The 13586-nt window shown below is 43.5% G+C and overlaps 2 protein-coding genes across 6 annotated transcripts in view; one reads left to right on the top strand and one right to left on the bottom strand.

Annotated features, from left to right (window-relative positions):
* The first annotated feature begins 86 nt into the window (after window positions 1–86).
* On the top strand, window positions 87–6974 carry chpf2 (chondroitin polymerizing factor 2). Its single transcript, XM_080864409.1, has 4 exons — window positions 87–1551; window positions 3057–3621; window positions 3709–3891; window positions 5378–6974. Exons 1-4 carry the CDS (start codon window positions 1280–1282, stop codon window positions 6650–6652), a joined length of 2295 nt encoding a protein of 764 aa, XP_080720535.1. The 5' UTR covers window positions 87–1279; the 3' UTR covers window positions 6653–6974.
* Window positions 6975–9269: 2295 nt separating this feature from the next.
* The window catches only part of smarcd3b (SWI/SNF related BAF chromatin remodeling complex subunit D3b), a 63312-nt gene continuing 58995 nt past the window's right edge, over window positions 9270–13586 (bottom strand). For all 5 annotated transcript variants that reach the window (XM_080864626.1, XM_080864628.1, XM_080864627.1 and 2 more), the window contains 3 exons: window positions 12505–12627; window positions 11978–12079; window positions 9270–11884 (listed from right to left, as the gene is read on the bottom strand). In XM_080864626.1, the coding sequence (XP_080720752.1) occupies window positions 11831–11884; window positions 11978–12079; window positions 12505–12627 (279 nt within the window). In that variant the 3' untranslated portion in view covers window positions 9270–11830. The remainder of the gene's footprint in view (window positions 11885–11977; window positions 12080–12504; window positions 12628–13586) is intronic.

Here is a 13586-nt window from a genome sequence, read left to right on the forward strand (position 1 = left end):
CCCTTTACCCATCAACTGAACCTTAAATTAACTACTAAATAAGCCAAATTTATATATTTTTTAGGTAGAACTAAAGAGACGGCTTATGAGTTGAAAACTGGCACTGACTAATGGGTAGATATTGTATTTATGAGGTTTTGCCATCCTAGTAAGGCTTCTTTTGCCCTCTTATCACTAAGATGTTGTGTTGATACGTATCTAACACATTCGTGCGTTCAATGTGATTTTCTAGGAGGAATTTATTTTTAAGTACTGCTTTCACTAAGAAGAGATCTGCCGGTAGCTGCTCAGTCGGGGGGTGATGCTGCGGCAGCACTCGGCGGTCGGTGATGAGGTTGAAGAGGGACGCTGTTTCAGCGCTGTCTGTGTGGCACTCGGATTTTTTGAGGAAGTCAGGAAACTGACGGAGATGGGCGACAATGTGCACGGCTGTGCTTCGTAGCTTTCCCCCCCGGTATGAGCTGTGTTACATGGGATCTCCTTCGAGTCAGCATTCGTGGAGATGGATCGTCGTTTGTGTACGGAAACAACGGACTCGACGCTAGCTCGCTAGCTCGGCTCCCTAATGCTTTCCTCTGGTGGAAAACGATACTGTGGAGTTCATACTTCCGAGTATTCTCGCTTCGGGTTGTCTTTTATTACTGGTAACCAGATAAACTGTTAACTTTACTAGTTCATCGTCTAGCTGCATTAGTTAGCTGACTTTGGCTTCTAGCTAACGCCATCCCAAACTAGTTAAGCTAATTAAGGTAACGGTTAAAAAACCACCAGAGTAACGTTACACAATTTTTATGACAACGACATTTCTGAGTTTTTCTTCCCTTTTTGTTATCTTAAAATTTTGACTCGCAATGACTGTTAATCATGCGAAAATATCTGTATGCATTTCATCTTTCAGATGAACAAAGTGCTTCATTCCGGTAGCTTTACAGTTTGGTCATCTTCCGTTGTGACGTTGGATTAAAAACGACATTTCTTGCATTTGTCAAACAAAAAAAACATTTAAAAAGTGCTGTAACATGTAACGTTTAGATTTAATCATTCGTTATAGGCTGAGTAGAAACTTCACTACCTCGCTGAAAGGGACTGGGAACAGACTTTAATTTTAAGCCAGTTTTCTGTCATTTTCTTTACTCATTTCGGTTCAGATTTATCAAAGACGTGTTAACATATGGCAGGAGTGTTGGCACTATCAGTGCTCTAGTTTTTTGTTGTTGGGATTTTTTTAAAAAATTTTTCCCAGCACAGCCACAATAAGTGTAGCTCATAACTGCCAGGGATGCGTCTCTCCTCATTTTTGGCCCTGTTCAGGCCTGCTTTACCCCTTATCCTGGGGCTGTCTCTTGGATGCAGTCTGAGCCTTTTGATGGTGTCCTGGACCCAAGGAGACACGGAGGACTCCTGTGGAGATGAGCTGGGCAATGGCAGGCGGTTTTTGGGTGGGGGAGAGGGCCACAGAGATTCAAGAGATGGAGCTGGAGACGCAGACTTTCAGCCACGCATAGTGCCCTATCACAAGGACCCAAACAAGCCGCACAAGAAGGTCCTCAGGTAAGTGCGGGAGGTATGGTCCCTGTTTCCAGGTGCTTAAAGAAGGATCACAGGAAGCATTGCTCGACTTTTAATTGAAAGAAGCTGGAGACTTTTTCCACACAGTGTGGATTTGCATTTAGTTAATTCCCCATTTTACATTCTTACATTTAATTCCCCCCTGCAATGCTCTCATTGCACTGAGGGGGGTAGAGAGAATAAGTGGCCTGTAGATTACAGATTATGCCACAAATTCCTTCAGAAAACTCACTGATGCAAAAGATTGCATCCATTTTCTTTTTTCAATTTTATTTCTTATCTTTTTTATTTATTTCTACTGGCTCTGATAGTCATCCCATAAGGATGATCAGGTTTTCTCTGTCAGTACAACCATTCCTTGGAATAATCTCCCAGATGAGATCTGATTGGCCAGCTCACTGTGGTCTTACAAATGCTTCTTACAGACATATTTTTAAAAGCAGGCCTCTCCTGTGCTTACACTTTTTATTTCTATCAATCCTCTTTAATTATTGATATTTACGTTCAATTTGATGTTTCATTTGCTTTTTTCCTTTTTTCTGTTGTGAAGCACTGTAATTATTATTGTCATTATTTAGCAGGGTTGCCAATTTTGGAGGGGGGAGATATAATAGAACACCTCATCGATGGGATTTTGTGTACAAATTTAATCCTACTATCATTGAATTTGTTCTTTTTACAGAGATGATGAATTTCAAGCAAATTCAAACTTTTAGAATTTTATGTGGAACTTTAGCTACTCTTTTGAAACTCCTTAAAGTAGCAGGACCTCAAAACTTAACTGACATAGCTTAAGTAGTTCTCTAGATATAGTTGTGTGTAAATGCCCCCACAGAAAATACTGCCCATAAAAGGCTTAAAAATACCACTGACATCATTGCAAAAATATATATTTTATATAGTGTTATTTCAGCTCATTTACTGGTTCTTTTGAAAACATCATGCATGCTCATTTTTACTACTTAATAAAATGTATGATTTACCAAGCCATTCCTAGAAGTGAAGGAGTCAAGGATGCTTTCCAGGGATCATCTGCATACATTTGGATATTAACATTTTGGGATACAATAGGTAGATTATTGCTATAAAGTGATAATAAAAGGGGACTTGGTACGGAGAAGTGTGGGACTCCTGTAGAACACGCAAAAAAAGGAGATTTGATAACATCCATAGCATAATTAACATTTTCTGCAGAAAAATTATATATATATATATATATATATATATATATATATATATATATATATATATATATAGTGCCAATTCAGATAAAATAACTTGGTATCAAATTCCTTCTTTAAATCCAAAAAGACACCACCTACACAAACATTTCTATCCAATTATCTTTTATTTCACAGCCACTTAGTATCTGCATCACATTAGTATCTTGTGATGGAAACAAGTTCACACTTATGAGAAGATACTTTTTATGCATCGGTGTTCTTGCTGTTTGCTGTAATTGCTCCCTCTTTGCCCTCTTTCTTCAGAACACGATACATCCACACTGAACTGGGCATCAGAGAGCGACTCCTGGTGGGCGTGCTCACTTCTCGGGCCACCCTCAACACGCTGGCCGTAGCGGTGAACCGCACAGTTGCCCACCACTTCCACCGGACCTTCTTCTTCACAGGCCTGCGCAGCCCCAAGGTGCCTCACGGGATGACTGTGGTTGCCCATGGCGACGATCGCCCGGTGTGGCTGATGTATGAGACGGTACGCCACCTCCACCAGCACTACGGCTCGGAATACGACTGGTTCCTATTAGCCCAGGATGACACGTACATGCAGGCGGATCGGCTGTCGGAGCTGGTGGGCCACCTCAGCGCAGGTCAGGACCTGTATATGGGCAGGGCAGAGGAGTTCATCGGTGGTGAGGAGAAGGCACGTTACTGCCACGGAGGCTATGGCTACCTGCTGTCCCGCAGTCTGCTGGCCCGTCTGCAGCCCCATCTCGACACCTGCCGCAATGACATCCTCAGCGTGAGGCCTGATGAGTGGCTGGGCCGCTGTATTATCGACTACCTGGGTATGAGTTGTGTGGAAGTGCACCAGGTAAAAACACAGACTTTGAAATAAGTAGCTTAATCAGTAGGAGGATTGTCCGCTATATTAATATTTATATGTGCATGTTTTTCGCAGGAGATGACCTACCGTTATTTTGAGCTTGGGAAAAATGCAGACCCAGAGCGTGAAGATAGCCCAGAGTTTAAAAATGCCTTCACAGTGCATCCTGTGTCTGACCCAAATCTCATGTATCGACTGCACAAACGCTTCAGCCACATTGAGCTAGAATGGACTTACCTGCAGATCCAGCAGCTGCAGGTTTGTAATACAGGTTTTGTTTTTCGCTCCTATAAACATTTTTTTCTGCCTGACTCATCACTTCTTAGTCAAAATTTAGTATACAGTTTGTTCTTATTTCACCACACCCTCTTCAGGACCTGAGTCAGTAATTCCTGACTGAAACAATATTTATATGCCAGAAAACCAAGAGAAGGGATGTGGTGTTGTGCCGAGTATGATCTGCCTGAGAAACCTTATGTAACTAAAGTAGCTGCTAATGACAGTTCATTAGAGTTGTTTTGACTTAAGGTTAAATATAGCTTACCGCACCACAGAGCTATAAAATAAGTCATGACTTTATTAGACATAACTTATTGTTATAGCTAATTTTTGTGTATACTGGTTAAAGCGCAAGGAACACTTGATACAGTACAGTACTGTGCAAACGTTTTAAGCCACCATTCATTTACTTACAGTTTACTACAAAAGTGGGAAATACTGCAGCATGCAAACATACATGGAAATATAGTATAAGGCAAAAACAGAGTTTGTACAATTCTAATGGCTTTTAATGCTTTTAATTCAATTACAGTGTGGTTGGAATCATGGTCATGCTGAAAAACCCAAACTGCTGCCAATTAGATATTTTCCACATGATACTGTATGGTGGATCAAAATCTGATGGTACTTTTTTGTGTTCATGATTTGACAAGATCTCCAACACCACTGGCTGAAATGCAGTCTGTATATATTGACAATGATTTAAACCAAAAATGTCAAATTTGGATTCATCACTCCATAAACTGTTTTCAGTTCGGTTAATGTGTAATTTGGCATTTCCTCCCTGTTTCTCTTCCTTAATCAGATGGATAATCAAAAAAATGACCTGTGACATCCTTTTCCAAATCAACTTCGCTCGACTGTGATGGAAAAAACTGTGAGGGAAGGGCCGTAAAAAGACTTGGCTTAGACAAGGATGTTGATGACAAGTGTCTGCCCATCTTAGATACTTTGCCCAACATGTTCTTACCATCTTCTTTTCTGCAGGTCATATAAAAGAACCACGGGGGAAAGGGGCTGCATTTTCAAAGGACATAAATAGATGTTAGTTGCTCATCTTGTCAACTCGTGTTTTCTCTTTTGCTGGAGAAATGATCCAGTCTAACTCCCTACATTCCTCACGCAAGACAACAACTTTATAGGAAGCAGGTTTTATCACAACAATACAGCGTTCCCCTGTGGGTTTAACAGCCTGTCACTGAGGATGTTAAACATATCAGGTTATGTCATGAAGCACACTTTTAATTAACATTTACATGATCTGTGTCACCTGTCAGTTATGTTGATTATCTTTAGTGATAGTTGGGTTGCTGTGAATTCTTTTCCTGTATGCTCTGCTAATAAAGGAAGAATGTTTCATTTATATTTTGAGAATTTTGAAGCTCTTATCTCCTGCATTTTGGCTGTAGGTGACATATTGCTAGACACCTCTGATGCATTTCAAATTTTTGTGTGCACTCATCAGATGCAGATCAGTAACCTGAGTGACCTGACACCAGAGGGCAAGGCTGGAGTGACGTGGCCGATAGGAATCAACCCTCCCTTCAAACCCAGGACGCGTTTTGAGGTCATAAACTGGGAGTACTTTACGGAAGAGCACATTTACTCCTGCGTCGATGGCTCCCCCAAATGTGAGTTGAGAGGTGTCAACCGCGCAGACGTCAATGCAATTCTAGAGATTGCGGTCGAGCGTCTCAACGAGCGCTACCAGCCACAGCTACGGTTCCGCAAGAGGCGTCTGCTTAATGGGTACCGTCGCTTTGATCCCACACGTGGTATGGAGTATATACTGGACCTCGCGCTGGAGGCCTACACCCAGAAAGGCCACAGCCAGGTCATTGCCAAACGAGTCAACCTGCTGCGACCTCTAAGTTCAGTTGAGATTATTCCCATGCCTTATGTGACAGAAGCGACACGGGTGCAGGTCATCCTGCCTGTCACCGCCCAGGATCAGGACTATGTTGGGAACTTCCTGGACATGTACGTGATGAACACTCTGGACACCCATGACAATGTTTTACTCACGTTCTTGTTCATCTACGATCCTTTCGATGCGCAGAGAGTCAGTCAGACTGACGTGTTTGCTGGCGTCAAGGCTATGATTGGGGAAGTGGAGAAACGCTACGGAGACGTGAAGATCCCCTGGATCAGTGTGAAGACCGAGGTGCCCTCGCAGGTCAAGCTAATGGACATCATCTCCAAGAAGCACCCGGTGGACACACTATTTTTCCTGGCCAGCGTTTGGACAGAGGTCAACGCTGACTTCCTGAACCGCTGCAGAATGAATTCCATCAGCAATTGGCAAGTCTTCTTCCCCATCCACTTCCAGGAGTACAACCCAGCCGTCCTCTACCGTGACCAGCAGCCCTCTGCTGCCTCCTCCTCCGCTGCTTCGGAGTCACTGCGAGACGGCCACTTTGACCGGCACGTCTTCGACGAGGCCTGCTTTTACAACGCCGACTACATGACCGCACGGACGAAGATGGCTGCCGACATCCTGGATAACGAGGAGCTCCTGGAAAGCATGGACGTGTACGACATCTTTGTCCGTTACTCGGGCCTGCATGTGTTCAGAGCAGTAGAGCCGGCGCTGATTCAGAAATACGTGCGGCGGATGTGCAATCCCCGCTTCAGCGAGGACATCTACCACCGCTGTGTTCTCAGCAACCTGGAGGGTCTGGGGTCACGCTCGCATCTAGCCATGGCTCTGTTTGAGCAAGAGCAGGCCAACAGCACATAGAGCACATAGAGCTTGGACTGAAGGACACTGAATGTGATTTTTGTTTCCTTTCTTTCTTTCTTTTTTTAAACGTGGTACTTCTTGCATCCACACACTGAAATTCTCACCCCTGAACAAGGTGGAAAGAAGTCAGGACTGTTTTTGACACTCCAGCAGCTGCAAATAAACCCTCTGACTTATGACTGTGTAACTTTAAACCTGTCTTGTCCAGACCTGTTGAACCATTACTGATGTTAACGTCACTTTGAGAAGCCGTTACTTGTATTCCGGTCGAACAACAATATTTATAGCCCCCCCTTTTTTTTCTTTTGTTTTTTTTAAAGACAATAATAAATTAACACAAGCCTTTATTGTTAGAAATGAATAAGAGGGGGAAAAAACTTGAGCCATAAGTCTTCCTTTTGTGAGGATTTTTTAAGTAATACTGAAACAAGCTGCCTTTTCTTTAAACTTTGTGCTCTTTAAGAGGTATTAAAGAGTGATACTTCTGCTCAGAGTTGTTGCTTCATTCATTCAAGCTCACAGTGTAAAAGGCTCAGTCTCATTAGTCAAAACGCAGCGTGCTTGGACAGTTATTCCTGGAGGTATCTGTTGTCTGCTTGGCAGAGCTGAAGAAAAGCCAGAAAAGATTCTGTGGTCAGTAAAGATGGTGTGTTCACATTCACAATAATGCGTCTTGTAGTGTTCTCAGTTTTCCCAAAAGCTGCGTTACAGAGAGCCCCAGAGGCAGTGAACAGTTTGTTCCAAAGCTGCCTGCTCGTCGCATTAAGTCAGTGAATCTCCACCCCTGCCCGGGCCTCCTTGAGGTTTGGCAAGCGTTCTGCATGCACATCTTTTTTTTTTTTTTGGGGGGGGGTGAACTCAGTGCCCGGAGGGAGGGTTGGGGTCTGCAGCGGCTGAGGTGGTTAACCTTGACATGGCGGTGGTTAAACGGTCTGAAAGGCTTACTTCACTCACCTTTCTCCTGTCGGCTCGGGAGAACAGAGAAGCAGCAGAGTTAAAGGAGCTCTTTCTGAGACGGGAGCAAAGCTGCAGTCAGCATTACAGCCACTGCTGCAGCTCCCCGTTGGAAGCGCCTCCACCTGCTTCCTCGTGGTGAGGCCAGTGAACAATAAAAGGCCTGTGTGCCACCTCTGAGGAGCGCCTGGCTCATGGAAGAAACGAAACCCACCAATGAGGCAGGGCACAAAGCCAGAGTGTACGGCAGGGCTGTGCATTCCTCCCCCCCCGCTTTATTCTGCAGCTAATTGAAGAAACTGAAAAATTCAAAAGGCTTTTACAATGACAGAGCTCACGGAGACTGGATTCCCTGTGATCACGTGTGCATTAGCTAGTGTTTGATTGCAGGGGTGAAAAGCAAAGGAGTTCACACAATACAGAATCACTCTGCTGTTCACTAAGCCAGTATTAAAAGGACACTTAACCCTAACATATAATCCATGCCTTTCTCCTCTGCCCTGTAGTTTAGAGTTCTTTCCATTTTGGATGTATCACCTGTAGAGATGTCAGCCTTCTATTGAATATAATAGAACTTAATGGCACTCAGCTTGAGTTTCTCAAAGGGCCAAAAATTACATTTAAATAACTCAGCAGCTAAACCTGATCATTGGAAAAAAAAGTCACAAACCCAGCGGAAGGCACTTTCTTCAACTGCAAGCTGGGAAATTAATAAAATTTTGAATTCAGGTGAAATTTGGTCTTCTACCCATCAACAAAATGACTACAGTGCAATGTTTTGTTTTGCCTCTCAGCCCATCTTTGTCATGTAGTCACATCCCTCCTCACCAGGCTGTGGCAGCTTTGCGTCGCTTCATATTTACCCATTAGCTTTTAAAAATGTTAATAATAATGATTAAAGTTCAAGGAAAGTCCAGATGATTAAAAGGCAAGTTTTGTCTTTTATACAAACTCTTTGCCTAATCATCTTCTTCCTGATGTTTACCTCTGGGAGTCGCCACGGCAGATCTTCTGCCTCCATCTCACTGTAGCCCGCAGCTCTCTCCATGTCCTTTCACTACATCCGTGAACCTTCTCTGTGGTCTTCCTATTTTCTTCCCACCTGGTAGCTCCATATTCAACATCCTTTCTCTGATATATCCACTATCCCTCTCCTCATGCCCAAAACATCTCAGCCTTTGTCTCCAAACCAATGAGTCTGAGTTTCTACGCAGTGTAACCGATACGGTTTCACTTATCTTTGAGCCAAAAAACTGCAGATGGACCACAGAGTTGAAGACTTTTCTTCTAACTCCAAAAAGCTATTTCTATAATTAAACGTTTAAGTAAAACCCTAAAGTCTGAGAGCTTTACAGAGTCACATGCTAAACTCATCTCACTAAGTAACTTTTGTTTCACTGCACTCAAATGAGCTCTAGTCACCAGATCAAGGATGTGGTGGGGTCAGGAGATTCTGATCATGGCTGTGCAGCACCTGTGTGATGCTGTCATGTAACCATGGACCAAACTCTGAGGAAGGTTTCCAGCACCTTTCAGTGTGGAGTTTCCCTGCTCTCCTGGTACTCAGTCTTCCTCCTTCAGTCCAAAGACATCCATGTTAGGTTAAGTGTCAACTGAGTGTGAATGAAGTTGTTAAAAAAAAGACACATTAGATCTCATGTCATTTACAAACTTTGGCAAGCGCTTCTTTATTTACATCCAGGCTGTCTCGCAGTGTCACAGCTGTTTTCCCTTTTTTTTTCTGTAGTATGTAATCACCAAACAAGATTTGCTCTTTACAGATATACAGCATTATGTATACTATAACCTTCCTGTCGGCGACCCTCTGACAACAGTGTAAACAGAGAAAAAGAGCAGCTCCCGCTCTTCGGGAACACATGCACGGATCGAGACAGACATGTCAACAGCACACCAGGGTTTAGTGACAGAAGACACAGCAGTTTGTTAACACTTTTATCAGACGCCGCTTGAAGCCGAGGAGCTGCAGCTCGTAGATTCCTCCACAAGAGGGTGCTAGTGAACAGCAACGTGAAGGCCTCGGCCATCCATACAAAGAAAAACAAAATCATAATAATAATAAAATTTAAAAAAAAAAATCACTGGGTCAGACACAGGACCGAGATACTACCTATGACTACTTTTTCTCCTCTAAAGAGTGCAGTTATAATTTAGTCCTAGTAACAAAAACACGCTCAGAAAAGTCACACCTACAGTTAGTTGCTGGTAGGGTATGTTGGATTTTTTTGTAGTTTTTTTTTTGGCAAAAAAGGTTTTCAGAAGGCATTTCAACAAATGTGACGGGTCTCGCTCTCGTCACACACACTCTCTCACACACACACACTGGTATGCCAGCTTTTCATATTTACACAGACCGTCTCGCAAGGTGTGATAGTGATAGTGAACGTCCATGGAGCATGCATAGGTCATCGTGAAATCGTCCAATTGCCTTTTTGAGTACGCTGGGATGATAAAAGGGGTCTCAACCGTGACGAAGAGAGTCCCGACAAAGAGTTACAGCACAGTGCAAAGAAGTCCCCCCCCCCCCCCAACCCACCCAATCTAGAAACTGCAGAGAAGAAAATCCTCCATCCTGACATTACAACATATACATACAACTCATGTGTCATTTAAAAAAACAATAACAAAACAAAACAGGTGTAACATGAGAACGGTGCAGATTATATCACGAGTTACAGCTACTGAGACTCAGCGCAAGGGAGGGCTCTCTCTCTGTTGCAGCTTCCAGCTCCCACGATGCACACGGGATAGACCTAAAATAAATCATCCCGAACCCAAGATAGTACACAGAAGAACACTAACATTCCTGCCCTACTAACTCAAAACTCATGGAGCTCCCATACTGCAACACCCCCTCCCGAAATCCTCCAAAACAAACACACACACACACGCTCTTGCACACACACGCGCACACACAGATAGTCTGTCGTATACTGTACAGCTGGCCCTCTTAAGGGGAAGAAAAAAAAAACATATTTACATTCACATCTGTAGAAAAGAAATTCATTTCTCTCTCTTTTTTTTTAAATGCGTGTGTTTGTAACATAAAAAAATGCAGAAATAGACAAAAATCCACAGAGCTGAGCTTAAAAGTTCACTGATGCAAGAGTTCAAGAGTTAAGGAAAGCTTTTGGGAGCACTTTTTTTTAAAATACTCTGGCGTGTTTGGATTTATTCAGTCGTTTCTGTTAAACCCAGGTCTGGGATTTTGCCAACGTCTGTTTCAGTGATCGCTCTCTCTTCTCGCTGCAACCTTTGGTAAAACCTTCGGGACGCTAACGGGCAAAAAGTACGACGCGACAAAGAGGCAGTGAGTGACGGAACATTTAGAGGCGTATCTGTTTCTCTATGATTATTATGTTCAGGATCAATACTGTTTGTTTTTTTTCCCTTCATCGAAACACTTATTCTTACTACAGTATAAACAGATGGAGCTGATAATGTCATAATACTTCAGTTTGGTTAATTTACTGTAAAAAGAAGTCTTTTTTTTTTTCTATTCTTTTTTTTTCTATCCACACCTCTGGTTTACGTGCAGCATCCTGTGCAACCACCCGGTGCGTCACGCTGTCGTCGCGACTTTGCTGGTGTAATTAATCGACAATTGGAGCACGCTCTCCCCCTAACGAGGACAAAGGAAAAGCACTCTCTCCAAAAAGAATACGAAAACAAAATAAAGACTCATCCAGAGCAGCCGCGGGGCTCTGACTGTGTCAGCGGGTTACGTCATGAGCGTTTGTCACTGCACAGTCTTGAGACGAGAATCCGAAAACACAGTGGCGTGCGAGCAGCTGGTCGAGAAGGAGCTTTTCTAGTGACGTTTATTTACAGAGCGGAAACTGGCGTCGTCCTCCGAGGGGATGAATCCACGCTTTCAACCGCGATGCCTTCGCAGTCCTGCGCTAACACGGGACGTGGAGGAGATGGGGGACCACAGTACGCTGCTGCTGTCTGGTGAACCCCTCCTCTGATTACACTTCAAAACACAGCTATGAAATTGATTAGTCACCTCTGAGATGAAGCCTCCTTTAGACTGTAGAGGTTTAAGGAATCACCAGACATCAGCAATGACCTCACACACACACACACACACACACACACACACACACACACACACACACACACACACACACACACACACACACACACACACACACACACTCTCTGAAATCAGACTCAGGAATCCAGGAGGGCCTCTTTTGTTTAGGTGTTGCGGACCGCTAAGGCCTGTTCCAGCTCCTGTCTCCTCTGCTGGATCTGTCACGGGGAAGAGCAGAAGGAGGTAAATCTGACTGCTGTCATGCGAACATATGGAAGCAGAGCTTGCAGGTAAAGGTGTCCGCAAGTCACCTTGCAGTAGAAATAGCGGCTGACGGCCTCTTGGGACCAGGGTTCGTGGTAGAACGCCGCCCTTCGCTCCTCTTCAGGGTTCCCCACCACGTCTGTCATTAACTGCGGCCGAAGAGACAACGAAGCCGTTACAAGCAGGTCTATTTTTAGCATTAATTAACAAAATAATCTATGAAGTCTGCAGCGGGCAGCGATCGAGCCGCTTGTTCTCCCGATAGTTCATCTCAAAAACTGCCAAACTGAAGCCTTGAGGGCACTCCAGCTGGGTTTGGGCTTTTAGTTTGTGCATTTATTGCTAAACAGTAATTATAGTTATTAATTGAATAAAGCAAATGAATACCCATTAGTGCAATTAAAATGTCAGCCAAAGACAAATCATCACTATTAAATGACCCCCCGCCCCCTTTAGTTTCTTTAATTTTCATTAATGAATTCTTCTGCTTTTTATTTTCCACTTTCATTCAACATCCACAGGACGTCTGTCGGCTAACATGCAGGCTTGATAGATATGAAAAGAAGTGTGCAACCTTAAAGTCTCGGCTCTGGGATTTGAGCCAGTCCTGGATGTAGCCCTTGGGATCTCTGGAGAAACTCAGCATGAAATCCCTCTGGATCTTCAGCTGATTGATGGACTCGATGGTCTCATGGATCTGAACGGAAACACACACATCACACACGTCACAGCGCTGTTGCTGTTTGTTCATTTGACGCTGCAATTATCCTGTGAAAATGATACAATATCTAGCAGGAAAAGCAAAATATCTCAGGAAAACTGACTTTATCTAACAGTGGGAGGAGGACGGAGACTTCTGATCCGAAGCTGCCGACCTCAGCAGCACAGAGGCTAACAGCAGACTTAAACTTCTGTGTCAAATCTACGCCGTAGGCTGGAAATGTTATAGAGCCTGTACTCTACTGTGATTGGCTTATTCAGTCAATTCCTCCTGTGCGTTTCTGGCTACTTTTTTTGTCGCAATTTTTGAATTTTTCAGTGATTTATCATCTCCTCGTTGCAAGAACTCACAGATGACAGCAATGTCCTGGGAATAAATGTGAAGGACCATAAAATGTGGGGGAAAGTTGAGAACAAATAAGTTTGCCTGAGAAAAAAAAACCTGACCATGACAAAGAGCGGGAGGGAACAAAATCCCAGCATTTGTTTCTGTCGTGGCAGGCTCTGCATATAAAGATCCCGAAGTCTAACCCACCTGGAAAAGCGAGTAGGGTAAATTTTCACTGATCTGCCTCAACTGACTCGTGACATGCTGACAGGTATTCTCTTGTATTACAAGTTTTCTTGAATTTTATTGATCAAATATAAAACCGAGGGAATCTAAACACCCGATAAAGGCGAAGGATTTTACACATTTTCTTATCTTTTTAAAATTCACTATTTTAACCAAATTTCTGGTGAGTTTAAAGGTACTTTGGTGTATGAAGGTGGCTCGTGATGTAAGAAAAAATACACACTGTATATAAAGGATGGAGGTAGTGTTCATTTGTTAAGTCTCAAGTTGAGTGTTCCTAGCGTTAACCATCTTTCCGAACACTGCACGCTCTGGACTCACAGGGTCCCAAGTTAGTCGTCGTTTCACTCTAACGGGGACCG

This window comes from Rhamphochromis sp. 'chilingali' (assembly GCF_963969265.1).
Source record: "Rhamphochromis sp. 'chilingali' genome assembly, chromosome: 18".
NCBI classification, from domain to species: domain Eukaryota; kingdom Metazoa; phylum Chordata; class Actinopteri; order Cichliformes; family Cichlidae; genus Rhamphochromis; species Rhamphochromis sp. 'chilingali'.

Excerpts from the sequence above, each read along its gene's own strand:
- chpf2 (XM_080864409.1), top strand. The coding sequence starts at position 1,280 with ATGCGTCTCTCCTCATTTTTGGCCCTGTTCAGGCCTGCTTTACCCCTT. Across the intron at positions 1,552-3,056 it reads CCGCACAAGAAGGTCCTCAG|AACACGATACATCCACACTG; the intron begins GTAAGTGCGGGA and ends CTCTTTCTTCAG. Across the intron at positions 3,892-5,377 it reads TGCAGATCCAGCAGCTGCAG|ATGCAGATCAGTAACCTGAG; the intron begins GTTTGTAATACA and ends TGCACTCATCAG.